Source organism: Netta rufina (genome assembly GCF_964035555.1).
Source record: "Netta rufina genome assembly, chromosome: 1".
NCBI classification, from domain to species: Eukaryota; Metazoa; Chordata; class Aves; order Anseriformes; family Anatidae; genus Netta; species Netta rufina.
The window spans coordinates 163,592,432-163,608,370 of record NC_140123.1 but is presented as its reverse complement, the minus strand read 5'-3'; the positions used below and the strand labels follow the sequence as shown (position 1 = coordinate 163,608,370).

Sequence of the window (15,939 nt, the reverse complement as noted above, 5' to 3'; positions counted from 1 at the left end):
CACTGTCTGCTTCTCCTGTCTGCTGTGGCAGAAATATGGTGAGTGTCTGTGTTTCTTAGAAGCAGGGGAGGGAATAATAGACTTCTTTCTTTCCTTTTTTTTTTCTCTTTTTTTTTTTTTTTTTTTCTCCTTTGGTATTGTTTTGCCCAGTTTTAGAGACCCATGAGGAGGAAGGTGAGGTCTATTTGCAACTGTGCTGAATAACTGTGATGCTGTAGGCTGCTTGGTGAGTGTGTTGCTGTATAAGGAGATGAGCTTTTAAACTGGAGAGAAGCTTTGCACTAGATTTAGCTCCTGAACTTTTCTGGAGTTCTGTTATCTAATAAACTTGTTCTTCAAAAGATTCCTTGATCCCCCAGCAAGACTAGCAGTAAGTTGTTGGAAAACAAACAAACAATAACCTAGGTGAAATAAAACACCCACTGTCAGGTTATATTCACAAGTGGTTTATAGACATATTATGCCAGCACCCAAAAGCCTGATCTCTTTCCACAAATTTAAGCATGTGCCCCTTCCTCTAATCACGTGCTGAGGTGCTAAGTTGATGAGAATTGCTCTTTATCATCAAGATCACTGGAAGTGCGTGGAATGCCATTTTATATTGACAGCTAGGGTTGCTTCTCTTTGGATTTTTTCCTTGTGTCTGGGTGCTTGGAAGAGTCTAGCTTATTTGAGGCACTGCTGCAATGTGAAAGTGGTCTTGAGATGTTTCATACCAATAATGTATAAAGATCCCCTCTCTACCACTTATGCTTTTCTGGCTCCTGTATCCATGGAAGATATGAAGCAGGCCATTGCATTTTATCTTCTAGTATTTCTGTGTGGTTCAATGGTGAAATGCTTTGGGATCCTCTGCAGTGTGTCGTGCATCATAGTGCAGACAACCAAGCTAAAGAAGACATCTCTAGCTTTTGCACTTGAAGTAGCACAACCATGTCACAAGAGCATGGCATCTGTGCAGGCAGGCCAGTCTTAGTGGGTTCCTTTTCAGCAGTGATTGTAGAACTGCCGTGTGGGATTCCCATAGGGCTGAATCCAGTGGGGGCTTGGACACCCACTAACCGATTATTCCCTCCTAAGAGATCTTGTGACTGCTCTGTGTGGGAAAGTGGTGACATGCATTAGAAGTTCAATGATATTTTATGTTTACTGTACGGCTCTTCCCAGGTTATGTAAATGCACCTTGTGTACGTTGGCTCTTGCAGCAGAAGTCACCCAGTCTCCAGAAGCTTAAATGTTTAACAGCACTCAGGGTGGGCTGAGCTCTGCAGAAGTGCTGCCTTCGAGACCTCAGCTGCTAAAAGCCAGCACTGGTTCTGTGAGCACCAGTCTTGGACTCCTCCATGCCACCCAGGGCAGGGGCTTTGGGGGGATTTGTCTGTTCCCTGATGCTTGGAGCAGCCTGGGTGAAGGAAGCTGCCTTTCTCAAGCACAGAGCTGGCGTACAGTGTGTGGAGTAGCAAACCCTGGCACACTCTGTGATTTTCTTGTAGCTGGTGTTCAAAGATTTCTCACCAATCTGGCCTGCTCAGAGAGAGCAAGCATCTATTTGCACCACAATCATTTTTCTTAATTTCTTTCAGGCATAAACCTAGGAACAGCAGAGAATGAGAATTGAGTTCTCAGGTGAACAAAGGCAGGCATCGCTCTAGTAAGACCTGGATCTGGAAAACAAGCAAACATTATTTTTTGTTTATATGGGTTTGCAAATGGAAAGATTTTTATGGCTTTTGTCAGCTTGTCTGTTAGGCCAGTGCAGGTGACTTCTAAAAATCAGGAATCTTTTATGTTGCCCCTTCCAGGCAAAGATGTCAAGGAGCTTTCTGTATGTTGATGAAGAAAACTCAGGAACCCTCTAGAGGAAGTGGAGGAGGGCAGTACTGGCTCCAGCTTAGGGACAGGGCACAGGAATGGCTACAGATCAGATGTTTGCCGATGATGAGTGAGTAGCACATCCATTTCAGTATCAAAATCACCATTTCCAATCAAAACTTGTGATCTCAGTCTCTTCCACCATGTGCTTCTCATCTTTTCACTGCCCTTCCTCTCAGCGCTGCTGAGATCCTCCCTCTGGGCAGAGGAAGGTATTGTCTCAGACAGCTATTGCTACCTTCATGTCATCTCCCTGCCCCCTTCCAACATTACATCACCTTTTACTCTTTTTTTCCTCACTGTTCACACTGACAGACCTAACAGGCAGGTTTCAATGGCCTGTGTCAGCCCTTGATTAAAGCCTGCCTCAGGTTGGATGCTGCACTGTCAGTGTGGGATTTGCAGTCCTGCAGGGCCTAGGACACAAAAGAGCTTTTTCTGGAAGAGAACTTCAAATGTTCTGTTTTAGAAAATGCCAGCAGACAGGGTACTTCCACCTGTGCTGCGTGCTGAACAGGACCCAAGCTAGTAAGGCCTCTGCTCAGGCAGCTTTCCAGTGCTGATGTTGTCTGTGTATCTGTCCTTCAGGAAGCTTGGTTTGTGTAGGTGCATCTCGCTGCCAGTGAGTCCCAGCTGACTTACTTGAGCATTTTACCATCAGACTCCTCATGTTGTACTGGGCTATGTTAATAAATGGAGTGCTGCATTTACTAGCGTTGAAATAGTAAGTCTCTAAGCCAGATTCTTTCAGAAGCAACGTTCCCTGTTGACAATGGGAAGGTTTGTGCTTTGGAAGGGAGCTAAAAGTATGCTGCTCCTGGGACTAGCACATGCTGGGACTAGCTCATGGTATATCATCTCTGCCTAAAGACTCCTTGATGCCTGCCTTGAAGAGTGTGTGTGGGGAAGTATAGATATCTAGTGTATTTCTCCTAGGGCTTGAGGTACCCAGATGGTCTCCTGGCTCTTCACGAGTTTTCTTTCTTCCTACAGTAGCCTTGTTTCTGGCAGTTACATCACCTAGCCAAACTCTCTGGAGTTCTGGCTGGTAATCCTGCAGAGAAGTGCAGGATTAACACTTGCTCTTGGAAAAGTTATGATGGGTCTTTGCTCTCTCGAGGCCAATTGCTTCTTATCCCTCAAAGGCTGATGGGGAACAGATGTGCACTTGTCACTATCTCTTGTTCCATGGTTCCTGTTTGTCTGTCTATCTCCAGGACTTCTGCTGAGACCTGGGGCCTCTTTCTATCTGCTGTTTTGGGACCTTCATTATGTTATCAGTGTATATGTGTTCAGGAGACTTTATATCTTCATTTTTAATTGTCATCTGCCCTCATCGCTGCTCTGTGTGGTGTCTGTGTTTGTCCCTGGCAATTCAGCACAGTGCATGACTGCCTTGGTGAGATGGGAAGAGGGGCGAGAAGGGAGTGCATTCAAGCCTCTTGCAAGGAAGTTTGGTGGAGGGAAATGATCTTTCACTGCTCTCAGGCTCAGAGGAGTGTAACCTCTGCAGAAGGGCTGTGGCTGGTCTGTGTCCACCTCAGGCTCCTGCAAGTCTGATCTTTGCTGCTTTGCAGGATGAGTCCTCAGGGTGGAAGTCTAGGGACGGGCTGCCTGTGCACAGTCCCCAGTGGTGTTATGTAGGGTGTCAACCCCTGTCGTTCCAGTGACTGTTGCCTTATTTTGTTGCTTTCAAACCAGTTTGACCTGTTATTCCTCGAAATCTGGTTAAGGTGATGTGGTATGGGAAATGGTTTATTTTGCTTATGTTGATATAAACAAGAGTGTTCAGCTTTTCCAAGTGACTAACAGGTTGTTTTGTGTCTCCGGCAGGTTACTGGCCTTCATACAATATCCCTTTCCACGAAAAGATTTACAATCTCAGTGGGTATGCAGAATATGTTGAGAAGTATGGCCTGGATTTTTCTTATGAGCTTGCTCCAAGAGCAAAAATCTTCCGTCGAGACCAGGGCAAAGTGACTAACTTGGAAGACATGAAGTACATCATGAGATACAACAGTAAGAAATACACTTGTATATTGTGGAGCTGATCTTAGTAAAGCAATGGGACCTTTACTTTTTTGTTTTAGTGGGGAACTGCAGCTTTACTTACAGATCAGAGTTACATTACCCTAGGTACAGAGTATATACACAAAACAATAAATAAATAAAAAACAACACAAGATGACTCTAGCTAGGAAACAAGGCTAAAAATTGCTCTTAACAGAGAGAGACTGGGTTCCTGACAGAGTAATGTCCCGTGGGCTAGCTGCACGACCTTTGCAAAGAGCGGCTGACACTCAAAGAGACTCTCTGAGGACTGCTGTTACCCTGCCACATGTACAACCTACAAATCTTAAAAGCCTTAAAATCCTAAGCAGCAGTCACGTCAGATCAGAGAATTTGGTGTAAAATTTCAGGTCAGTTTGGTGCTCTTCCCTCCCTCCCTGTTCAGGAAGGGTGATTTTTAGTAGGTAATGTTCTGCTCTGCTTTTCCCTGACAGGGTTCTCCTTAACTGGATTAAAAACAGCTTAATTAACTTCTGGCTAAGCCCGTCTTTAAGTGCAGATAGCTTTAGATGCTATATTTTGATTCCCAATTACAGGGAGCACTCTGATTACTGGGCTTGGGGTTTGGGAGGCCTCTCCCAGGGTGGGGTATTGCTGCTGTTTGGGCTGTGAGTAGCAGCATGCTCATAGATGTTGAGGCTTGTCCTTCTTCCCCTGCTAGCTCACAGCTACTGCAGTGGGTGTTTGAAGGCTTTGCTCCTTGCCACTTATTTTAGTCCAGAAGAGGAAAAGACAGGATCTCACTGCTATACTCTCCCGCCCCCCCATCCCTTTCTCTTCCACTTTTCTCTCCTCACAAAGTTCCCACAAGCTTTTGTCATGCAGAATTACAAATGTTTGTGGTTACAGGTTGGTGGTGGTGCCCTGGGAGGCAGAAATAACTGTATGAATTTGGATTAGGAGCTTGTCTACTTAATGTCCCATCTTGAGCACTGTTTTTCCAGTTAGTACCTAAGGAGGAGCATGAAAGCAGTGTGATAGACTGTTTCTGCCAGCACACTTAGCCAGCATTTAGTGGTTTGGGGACTTTGCTTCAGTAGTAGAGACTTTGGGTGAAGGAACTAATTTGATTACTTTTCTTCCCTCCCCGCCACATTTCTCCCCAGACTACCAGCGTGATCCTTATGCTGAACACAATCCTTGCAACACCATTTGCTGCAGGGAAGACCTGAATCCTTCCTTTCCAGTGCCTGCAGGCTGCTACGACTCCAAGGTAAGTAACCTTATTCTCAATATCTGCTGAAGGTTTGCTGCAACCTGTTTGTGCTCTTCTCAAACCTGTGGCAAATTTCCCTGTCCTAGGATGGGCATGGCCAGGCCTGTCTGTTATCTCTTTTCATTGTCCCAGTGCTTGATGGGGAATGATGGCCATGGGGACTTGCGGTGTTTTAGGCATTAAGTCCCAAGGCTTTCCAGCAGGAGGAATATTAGTGAAGGTTGAAATAAGTCCTCACATCACTTGGAGGACGATGGGGAAGGTAACTGCTGTAGAGCCCCAGCCTCCTGGTAATGGGGGCTGTGTGGGTGCCTCCCCAGAGCCCACTAGAATGTGTCTTTGTCCTCATTTTAGTTTTACCTTTTCAGAAGCCTGGCTTTCTAGTGAGTCACACTGCTCCAGGTCTCCACCTTTCTGTAAAACTGCTTCAAGCAAAGTTCCCCAAAGGTCACCTTGCTTTTTGGGTGAGAAAATCCTTAGACCCGCCTGTCCTGGAGAAAGCAGCAGTTTTTCTAGGCAGTTTGTACAGTATTTTCACTGTGAAGGGCAATACCTGAGCACACAGCTGTCCAGCCCTGACGTGCTGCTAAGTTGTGCAGTGCTTTATCCCATGGGGATCAGCCTGCTGCTCCTCTGGGTGGTTTCGTTGCTCAGATGGGCCCTATGGAGGCTGCTCTGGCACTGCCAGTGCTGAGCATCTCCTCTCGGCTTGGCTCTTACGCTGCCTACCCATACTTTTGGAGGCACTCAGACACAGGCAGGACTGTCCTGAGGGCAGACCGACTGCCTTTCTCACCCTGCATAATGCAAGGGCTAGAGGGCAGCGTGGACTCGGGCTGCCCTTCAGCATTGGCTGTTTGTGGCTGAAGATGCCTCTGTAGGGGAGGAATGCTGCCTGACTAGCATGCATTTCCCATTGCTCAGTTTCTTACCGTATTGTTATCAAATCTCCCTGAGCTGTTCCTGCCCTGGGATGGGTGCATGTCAACCATGCAACAATTTTGCCCTGAACTCCTGTCCTCTGTTACAGGTGTCAGATTTCCGCCTGGCTTCAGCGTTCACAGCCACTGCCATCAACGGCCCCCCCGTACAGGGTGGTCTCCCTGTCTTCACCTGGAGACGGTTTAACCACACACGCCACCAGGGCCTGCCTGAGTCATACAACTTCAAATTCGTCACCATGAGGCCGATCCTGTAAAATCAGCACTGATATTCCAAAATGAGATTTTATTTTTTTTGATGGAAACTTTCATTCCTGTGTGTAATAAATCCAGCTGGATGTACCCATCCCTGTGCCTTGCCTGCCTCCCCCTGTCCTGCCTGCTGGGTGCTTTGCACAGAGGTGGGCTGCCTCTGCGCAGGGTGGTCCTTTGCCTAGGATTGATGGGAAGTGGACATGGCACTGCTTTTTGGTGATCTGAGCAATCATCACAGCTACTCCCAGGGGATGAGTGAACGCAGTGTGACCAGCTGAAGTGATCTGTTTCTAGGCACGGGACCTGGCTTCAGGACTGGGCCAAACCAAGCAGCTTTGTCTCTGTGCTGGCTTGATGTTTGCCTCTTGTCTGAGCAGTGCCTGCAGCATGCACTGCAAAAGCGCCTGTCATCTGATGCCATTTCTAGTGAAGAGTCACAGCCATGTTCTCCACAGTAGGTAACTGAGCCCATTGTTTATAGGGCCCCCCTTTCAGGGGCTTGTGCGAGGTTTCCTTTATTGTCTCACCGAGGTAGCATGCAAAGGTCAGGTGTTGGGAGGTAATGAAGGGATGCAGTCGGTGAGTTCTGAAAGCAGCCTGATGCTCTTGGATCCCCCAGGCTGCAGTGTAGCAGCAGGAAAAGGTAGGTAAGGGTGTATGTGTGGTGGGAGTGTTGTACGCATAAATCTGTGTCTGTCCAGTTGTTCAGTGACATTTTTGCCTGCTCCTAGGGGAAGGTGACTGGGAGGGCTGGGGCTGCCTGTATTACTGCTAGCTGTATGTTGACACTGAAGAGTCACTGGGCTGTTTTGTGTTGGATGTTGTTTGTGTAATTAAGAAAGCAAGACAGAATAAACAACTCTTTCCTCATGGCCTTGACAGTCCAATCTAGTCAGTGCACAGTACTGCCCTGTATCATCATGAAGGCAAAGGATGAGCAGTGTGAGGTTTTGGCAAGCCTTTGGAGTGTCTCATGTGATGGGAAAGGGAGTGGGTTACTGCAGTGTGGTGACACACTACCCTAAATATTTGGCTGTCACTGTAGGGCTGACTTCTGCCAAGTGGCAAGGGTTGACCAAAAGTTTTTGTCTGAAATTCAAAGCTCCAAAGTTTTGCTGAGGCTCATAATTGGAGCAGGGAGTGTAGTGATTTATTTGCTGGAGCAGGAAGAGGTAAGTGAGGCTGCAGAGAACATCCCTGTTGTGTGCTGGGGTAGGTGGGGTGGAGGGGCAGAGAACACTGTGAAAACTGTCACTGCCAACGTACAGAGAACGTACAATGAATAGAGCTGCGGGTTGCACTGCAGCACAGCATGTAGTTGGGTAAAGCATCTACCATGACATAGTAATTTTTCTGGGTACATACAGCTACACCATAAGCATATACATTGGTGCACATTCCACTTTCAGCTGTTCCCCTGCTGGAGGAGTGAATGTGGCATTCCTTTGATGCCATAAGAGATGGTAGTGCTGTGTCAGTGCTTGCCCCCGGAAGTGGTTAGGAGGAGACCTTGCCAGGCACAGCTCTAAGTGAGGGGATGTTACTTACCTTTTCATTGCTTGGAGCTTGTGGACATGGTTACTGGTGGCCCTTGTTCAAGAGTAACTTGCCCTCCGCCAGCTTTGTCAGCTTTGTGAACCCTCACTGTGATGCTTGTTGCAGGTTCTGGCCTTACAGGGCAGCAGGCTTGGTGCTTTTGGGATAAACACCAAATATGAACAGGTCACTGCGTTCTTTTTACTGTACTGCCCCGTGTGCTTCCTTTGGCAGCAGGCCAGCTGCGACCACAGCAGCTGGGGACCAGCTTCTGCTGCCAGCACAGCATCATTAAGGAGCAGAGAAGGCTGTGAGTACAGCTGTGCTAACCTATAGGGCAGGGTGTGACAGCACTGACAGCTTAATTCTCAGGCAACTGAACAGTGAAGAGGTCTCACTCATCATCTCATCTCCCTCTGCAGAGCTTATTGTCCAAGGGGAAAAAATCAAAAGATACGTGCCTAAGCAAAAGGTTTGTTGCAAAAACTGTCCTGTTTTTTCACACCCTCCACGTGCATTTTTTTCTTATATGTCCTGTGTTTTTTGCCTTTTAAATTTAAGGTTTTCGGGCTTGTGGGGAGGCAGGCAGAGTTCTTTTTTTGTCTGATTTGGGGAGGGCATGGAAAGGCGGTGGTGACAAATTCATCCCTTGCACTAATGTAAAGAAAGCAACTTGCTGTTGAGGCAATAGAGACCATCTCCAGAGACCTTGTCTCCTCCCAGCACCGTCTTCAGGAGCGTTGTATCAAATGTGAGCTCTTGCTTCCTTTGCCATCCCCCTTTCCTGAAATCCAGCAACAGCCTCACCCCAACCCATATAGCCCAGTAGCCCTTAATGGCCTCAGCTCCCACAGGGTGACAAGATCTGTCAGCAGAGCGCTCTGCTTGAAGCTGGAGATGGCCACCAGTTAGCCCATGTGTGGGTGTCCAGGCAGCATTGCATGGAGCTCCCTGGGTAGTAAGAGTGTGTTTCTGTGCCAGTGACCTGGTGCTGTGCTGCTGGCTCTGATGATTTCTTGGCCCCTCGCTATTTTACAGTTTCCATGCTGTTACACAACAGCATCACCTGTGGTCTGTGCAGTTTGTGGTATGTATGTCCTGCTCTGCAGGTGTAGCACCCCCTTCTAGATGTACCACTGAGTGCATGGCAAGGCTGCTCTGCAGCTAAACAAGGGCCCTTGATGTTCACACTTACTTCCTCTTCTGCCTGCACAAACTGCAATTACAGCAGTGCTGGAGCAGAGTGGTTATGCTACATTTTTATGATAAATGCAATGGTCAAAACTATGTGCAAGATGTAGACTCTTACTCTAAACAGGCCATTTGAGAAACTCTCTGCACTTTCAAGTGTGATTGTATTCAGCCATCACTTACATGAGTCCATACTCTTTTGGTCAGTGACTTGAAACAAGTTTTAATAAGTGCTGGAAAACTACTTATTACCATCACCCATTGATTATGTGACCCTTGAAGTGTGGGCTCAGCACTAACTCAAGGCAGGCATGTCTGTCTGTCTCCCAGGTATTCTGTCTGAGTTCTCTGCCATTCAGCAGCAGTGCTGTGTTGGGCCCAAGAGCCAGCTTTTATCATAGTGCCTGTGGCTAAAGCAGGGTGTTGGTTCTAAGGCGTATGACCCAGGGTTTGATGCTATCCTGGCTTCTACCCATGCCCTCTCCCCGCCTCTTGCTCCCCTTTTGTCAGAGGTGAAAGCCAGCCCTTTGGAGGGAGAGGGGAGCACCACCAGCAGCCCTGGGTAACTACTGGGGGTAGGTTACTGGATTGCTCAGGACACTCAGCCTCTCTGCTTTGTGAGGGTCTAGAAGGTGACTTCCTGGACCTCACAGCACTGCTTTAATTTTTGCTCCTTTGAGATGGCTGGGAGAGCAGCATCACGCACCTGACTTTCTGGGAAGGAGCTGGAGCTGCTCCATGTTCCTTGATCAAGGTAGCAACAAGCCTGCAACGCTGATGTGGCTGCACTGCCCCCTCCTCCAGGTGGCAGCATGGCTGAAGAGGATGAGCACACGTGGCACTTCAGTCTCCTGAGAGGTCTGGAACTAAGCACAGATGACTCAAAACGTTAAAAACCCAGTAGTTTATTTCAAAGTATAAATTTCAGGCTTGTCAGACAAAACCCCACTACAGGTACCACACACCCACGCGCACACATACACACACACACACAACTCTACATTACATACAAAATGGGGGAGTGCTTGGCAACTGCCCAGTTTAAATTGGACATTAAAGCAGTCCTACATTTTTTGTATTTACAAGTCCCGCTGTAAAACAAAACAAGAAATCAGATTGAGTTGCTTGCAAAGACTTTTGCATGTTTGACTCAATAAGTCAATAACTTACTACAGCTGAACAGGCCTCCCCAAACAGCTACTACCCAGTTACCTTATTTACAGCTATACCGCATTAAATTAAGACAGCATTTCAAATATATATATGTATAATATATTAAATAAAAAAAAGCTCAGCCTGCACACTGACAATGAGAAATAAAGAGGCATTTTAATGGGTATGTAGAAGGTATGAAAAGGAAAAATCCATTCATTTGCTTTTTCGTAGCTGTCATTTTTTTTACTCTCCCCTCAGAAGGGAACACAGGTGGTGGCAGGGCTGGCTCTGTGTATGTCAATTGAACTCCTCCCTCCAGTGTTTGCACACAACACCAACCCCTACCCAAACTAAATATATATATATATATATTTAATATCTCAAGCTTCTATTTTAAAAAATCTGGGTATTTTTTACTAAATGAAAATACTGAAGAGTTTATAAGAAGGCAGAATCACAGGTTGACTGTACAGTGTATACAATAGTCTAGAACTGGGGAATGGCTGTTTGGGGAGCAAGAACAGATTTGACCTGGTCCTACGCATAATACGGATTCTGATATATTGGACACTTAAGACAAACAGTGTAAAGGAAAGGGTGAAGGGATATTTTTGTTACAGTACAGAACAGTGCTCAGATCCTACTATTGGGCCCAGTCATGCTCCCACTGAAGGCACGAGGGGTTTTGCCATTGCTTTCGAAGGAAGCAGTCAGTATAAGACCCCTTATTTTTACAGGGAAGACACCGTGGGCATTTCCAGCCTTGTGCTAAAAACATAGGGGTGGGCAAGTGTCTCAGTGCTTGTGCTCAGTGGTCTAACATGGCAAAGGGCAGCACAAACAATTAAAGGAGAAAAGACCTGGGCCAGCTGCTACTCCCAGGGAAGCTGGGTTGGAGCCCAGAATTACACAGCCTGAGAGGAACCGGCCCCTGCACCCTCCCCTTTTCTCAAGTTGCCATGCAGCTGCAGTAACAGATGCTATACCTACAGTCTGCACCCTTCCTAAGGGTTTAGTTATTTGAATCCAATAAAGCTTTTTTTAGACTTGTACTGAAATAAAGGAGGTCAGTGAAGCTGTAGCTAAGAGAAACTCAGAGGAAGAGAAGGGCATTTTGCCACCAGTACGCCACAGTAGGGCTTCCCTTCCAATTGGAGACTGAACTAACTCAAATTACTTTCAGCGTGAACATCCACATGCCCATGTATTATACAAAGAAACCAAACCAAACCTAAAACAAAACAGAAAGTGAGGATGGAAAACACAAGTGTAGAATCAGTGCAGTGTTTTCCAAAATGTAGAGAACTAGATCCAAGGTAGTGCTGCTAAAAGGTCACATACCCAGTGGCAACAACACAAATCATAAACCAGGAACAAATTTATACCAAGGTACTGAAAATAAGATGGAAAAACATGTAGAGAAGGCATTTTGATAATGCCCCTTTTGGTTAGTCCTGAAAGCAGTCAGGCAGTTGGATTTGATCGCTGTAGGTCCCTTCCAACTGAACTATTATATTCTACCACCTGAAAGTCATGTCGAGATTTTTAGCAGATTTAAAAATGAATTACTGGAAAACTTCAGCAACTAACATTTTTCTGATGAACCCAGTCTAAAAGCACTGTGTTAACAGACCTGAACTGAACATTCCTGGATATTGTGGTAATATTTTCAAATAAAGTCTGTGAAATGAAGCCAATTCTTTTTGAACGTGTTATTGGCAGAAATTCATTTTCCCAGTATTTTTATTTTTCCTGGGAGATTAAAGGATAAATAAAAAACAGCCACCCCACAACACTGAGAGAAGTGCCATTTGAGTTAAGGAACTAAGCAATACTCCTGTTTGTTAACATAAGGGGTAAATACTGCAGAGATCTGGTCCACCGTGAAAATAATTTTACAGGCGTGGCATAGTCCTCTTGGCATGTCTGTGTTAACCAGCTACCCCGCAATGTCTCCAAACTGTGCTAGACATCTGGAAGTCAAGCTAGGCTCCATCACGTACTTTGCCACCACCACTTGCATAAGATCCTGAAACATCATCTTAACATCTCTGTGGCGATGAAAGAAGAGTCTGCTTTTACCCTACAACACTGATGGCTTCAGTCAGCAAATAGTAACTAGCTGGCTTGCTCTAGTCAAAAAATCAGCTGCACTTGCCATACATAGCAGAAACAGATCTATTAAGCAAGAAGCCCGCTTTTACTCTGCTCAGTTGAGAACTGCATCTTTCTTTAGTAAATAAAGATGAGTCCTCTCTCTAAAGATGATGAGTCCTCTCTCTAAAGATGCAGTCCACATAACCTCCAAACACAGTACCAGACCATCCCTAATAATACCTCCATTGGAGGAAAGAGAGAAATTCTAATACAGGACTTTAACCCCCTGCCTAGCTCAAGCAAGACAAAGCTATTAACAACCATGACCTAAGAGCAAGCACAAACTATAAAAAAGTTGATTTACAGATTGGGCTGGAATCAAAATTAAATAAGCAGCATAAGTTCCAGGTTGTATTCTAATATTTATTTTTAACTTTCAAACTATAAAACCTCATTGTACTGATATGGCCAACGGCCCTTTGGTACCACCTCAAAGACATTAAAGTAATTGCCCAAGGAGGACTTAACAGCCATCAACTGGAAGAAATTGCTCTAAGCCTCTACTACAGAACTGGCTTTATAAGGACTCAACTTTCCATAAGTAGACTAAATGCATTATTAATTATTCTTTGAAATAGGCAGACAAAACATTTAATTAAACATAGAAAAATTCAAGGCATTATTGATTATTGGCACCAGTAATACAGGGACAACTGTTATTCAAAGGAAGGGTAACACATTTTTCATACATGAGATTGAGTGTGAACCTTCTCTCATGATACTTGCGTTTCGACAGAATTTTTGCTCTCCCAGATCAATAAAACTGCCATATTTAAATGCAAGTTTCCATACAGAGAATATTTGTTACTCACCTGACAGAAGTGACAATCCCAGCTACGTGAAGGATTACAGTAAAACAGTATAGACAAAAGTCTACAATGGAGTGCCTTTCACCAATAAGGTTCTTGAAGGGAATACCACTGAAGAACCCATTATCTCATAGTTTATTTCACCAGCCATATTTGGGGATTTAATTTCTCCTGCCCCTGTTCAACCTTGCTTTATATTTAAAAGCTTCTTGTTTTTAAGACGGCCAGCATTGGAGTTATATGTTCTCTATGGTTTTGCCAGATGGTGAAGTATTTTAAAAAACAAAACCAAACCACCTTTCCTTTCTAAATTCACTGCTGAGTTCTGTAGGAAAGGAACAAGACTGCTGTCTTTGCTCTTATAAGTGACTAGATGTAAACCTTACATGTCCTTTCTCATCCAGGTGTGTTAAAATTTGGTTACACAAAAGGCAAGTTTAAGATGCTGACAGGATAGTGGGGCAGATGTACCGCTTTGTTTTCTCAGCTCAGAAGCATCATGAAAGCTTCTAGTAACATTGGCAGTTGCTCACAAGTTTTGGGCCAGTGTCTGAAATACTTTGGGTGTTTTAGCTATTTGCAGAGGCAGATGGGAGCAGAGAAGAGGACTGGGAAGCCAACTTCATATATTTTTGTACTAACTGAACATCCAAACTGAGTAGAAGCTTTAGAAACAAGTAGAAGCTTTCATGGTGCAACAGCACAGAGGTTTCTTTGGCTGAACTGCAGCATACAGCTTTCCCAAAAGAACAGGGAAAGACTGGTGGAAAACACTGTCTGTATATTCTAATGTTCTTCACAGGACAAAAACAACTACTCAATAATTACAGTGAGGAAAGGGTTGAGTGGTACTGGAGATAAAAATGAATCCAGCGTCAGCAGATGTCATACTTCCCAGTCTTTACAGAAAGAAAAAAACAATCACTGTGGGTCACAAAGATGAGAAGCAGTAATGAAAGGCTAAAGGGGTAAAAGGAGAAGTAACTCCAAGCAAATAAAAGAACACCACAAGGTATCTGGCTACATTTATTTCTGAAATTACTCTTTAAGGCACAAAATAAATCTAAAAAATAGGGCTGTGTGTATGAGGAGAGGGGCAGAGAAATTATCTGAGCTAGAGAGATATGAATGCAGTCTCTACAATCCAGTTTCAGATCTGACCTAGGAATGCTCCCAGAGTGAGTGAGGATAGATGGTGATAGTAGAGGAGAGCTCTTATTTAGGAGAGGTAGGAGGTAGTGGGACAACTTTGCTTTCCAACACCTCCAAATTCACACATGTTGGGTCCCTGGCCAGACTAAAGTTCCCTTTCCTCCCCTCAGACAGCTGATTACAGTTTGTAAAATGAGAACGGACCACTCAATCTTCCAGTATGAAAGTGAGACCTTGAATCACCTTTCACATCACAGCCTGCTCACAGAGCGGTGGGGTGCAAGATGCAAATCTGTTCTTGCCCTCATGTTAGTGCCTTGATAGATACTACAGATGTGTATGCTTTGCTTCAGACAAACTGCAATTAATTATTTTGTTCCCACTCTGAAGCAGAATCCCAGGCATCCAAGGTGCCCTTGAATAACAGGTAGGTGGAACAGCTGTCATGGGAGGGAAAATAAAATTTTCAAATGACCCATGACTTGAGCTATCCAGTAAAACAGGTTCTCTTACTGCAGGTGAGACTTTATTTTTCTTTTGGTTCTCAATGCATGTAGTGTATCACACAGCCATCTAAAATAATCCTGCAGAGAGTGGATTTAAAAATGAATTTCATGCATGGGATCAACCTTCCCAAAACGGGGGGTAAACTCTTGGTAGTAGAACAGGTTTAAAGGCTCCAAAGATCTCTAGTTTAACTGCTCTGGGAAGAGATCACATCTGTGGACTGGGGGTCACAGAAGGGTCCAAAACGTCCATAGATGTCCTTAGCCCGGACAGCAAAGTAGTATTTGCTGCCAGACACAAACTGAGTAAGAGTGCATGCCATAGGTAGGGGAAGGGCCTTCACTTCCCCTATCTTCTTCCACTGGGAAGGCATAGTGGCACTCGGGTCCTCGTGGTAAGCATAGAGATGGTAACTGTCCACACTGGCACAACTCCGGTCCACTTCCAAGACACTCCATGACAGCACAATACCATTCTGGCTCTGTACCCGTGCCAGCTTCAGCTGTGGCTTTTGAGGCAGAGAAGTGTTGGCAGCTTCAGGGGGCAGGCGTGGTGGCTGTGGTGCCTCCGGGAGTGGGGCAGGATGTATAGGGCGTGGTGGCTCCTAAGCAAGATAAGAACAATAAGGGAAAGATAAGAGTCTACAGCAGTGGAAGGAGGTTATAATTCATCATCCCCAAAGCAAACAAACAAGTCAGCCTGCAATTACCCAACCATCATGACTGTGCAGAGAGCACACAGGCACAAGAGCAACAGCAAAGGGTGAGAAGGGGTGGGACCAAGGATGTCAGAAGTCATTATTCACATATAAATCACTGCCTGTATAGAAGATCATCACCACAGATACTTCCCTCTTTGCTTCCCACCCATGAGGGGATGGACTGTGAACACTGAGCCATTTACCAAGACTGAGCAGTCAGGTTCACAACCTGTTTGAGCTATTTTATATCTGAGCTGCTGTTCCCACATTACCCAAAACACCCCAGACAGTGGATTGAACTGGCAGTTTATCATCATCTTTCCAACAGGTAGGTTTTTAGCCACAAGAGGAAGAACAGGTAATGGTACAACGTGGATA

At 45.3% G+C, this 15,939-nt stretch overlaps 2 protein-coding genes across 3 annotated transcripts in view; one reads left to right on the top strand and one right to left on the bottom strand.

Annotated features, from left to right (window-relative positions):
* PLBD1 (phospholipase B domain containing 1) overlaps positions 1-6,532 on the top strand; it is a 38,589-nt gene extending 32,057 nt beyond the window's left edge. Inside the window, exons 9-11 of the mRNA XM_084296981.1 lie at positions 3,706-3,891; positions 5,049-5,155; positions 6,189-6,532. Of these exons, the coding sequence (XP_084153107.1) occupies positions 3,706-3,891; positions 5,049-5,155; positions 6,189-6,356 (461 nt within the window). The 3' untranslated portion in view covers positions 6,357-6,532. The remainder of the gene's footprint in view (positions 1-3,705; positions 3,892-5,048; positions 5,156-6,188) is intronic.
* A 3,577-nt stretch (positions 6,533-10,109) lies between these two features.
* Positions 10,110-15,939, bottom strand: part of ATF7IP (activating transcription factor 7 interacting protein) — a 106,197-nt gene continuing 100,367 nt past the window's right edge. For both annotated transcript variants that reach the window (XM_084300492.1, XM_084300493.1), the window contains exon 15: positions 10,110-15,465. In XM_084300492.1, the coding sequence (XP_084156618.1) occupies positions 15,049-15,465 (417 nt within the window). In that variant the 3' untranslated portion in view covers positions 10,110-15,048. The remainder of the gene's footprint in view (positions 15,466-15,939) is intronic.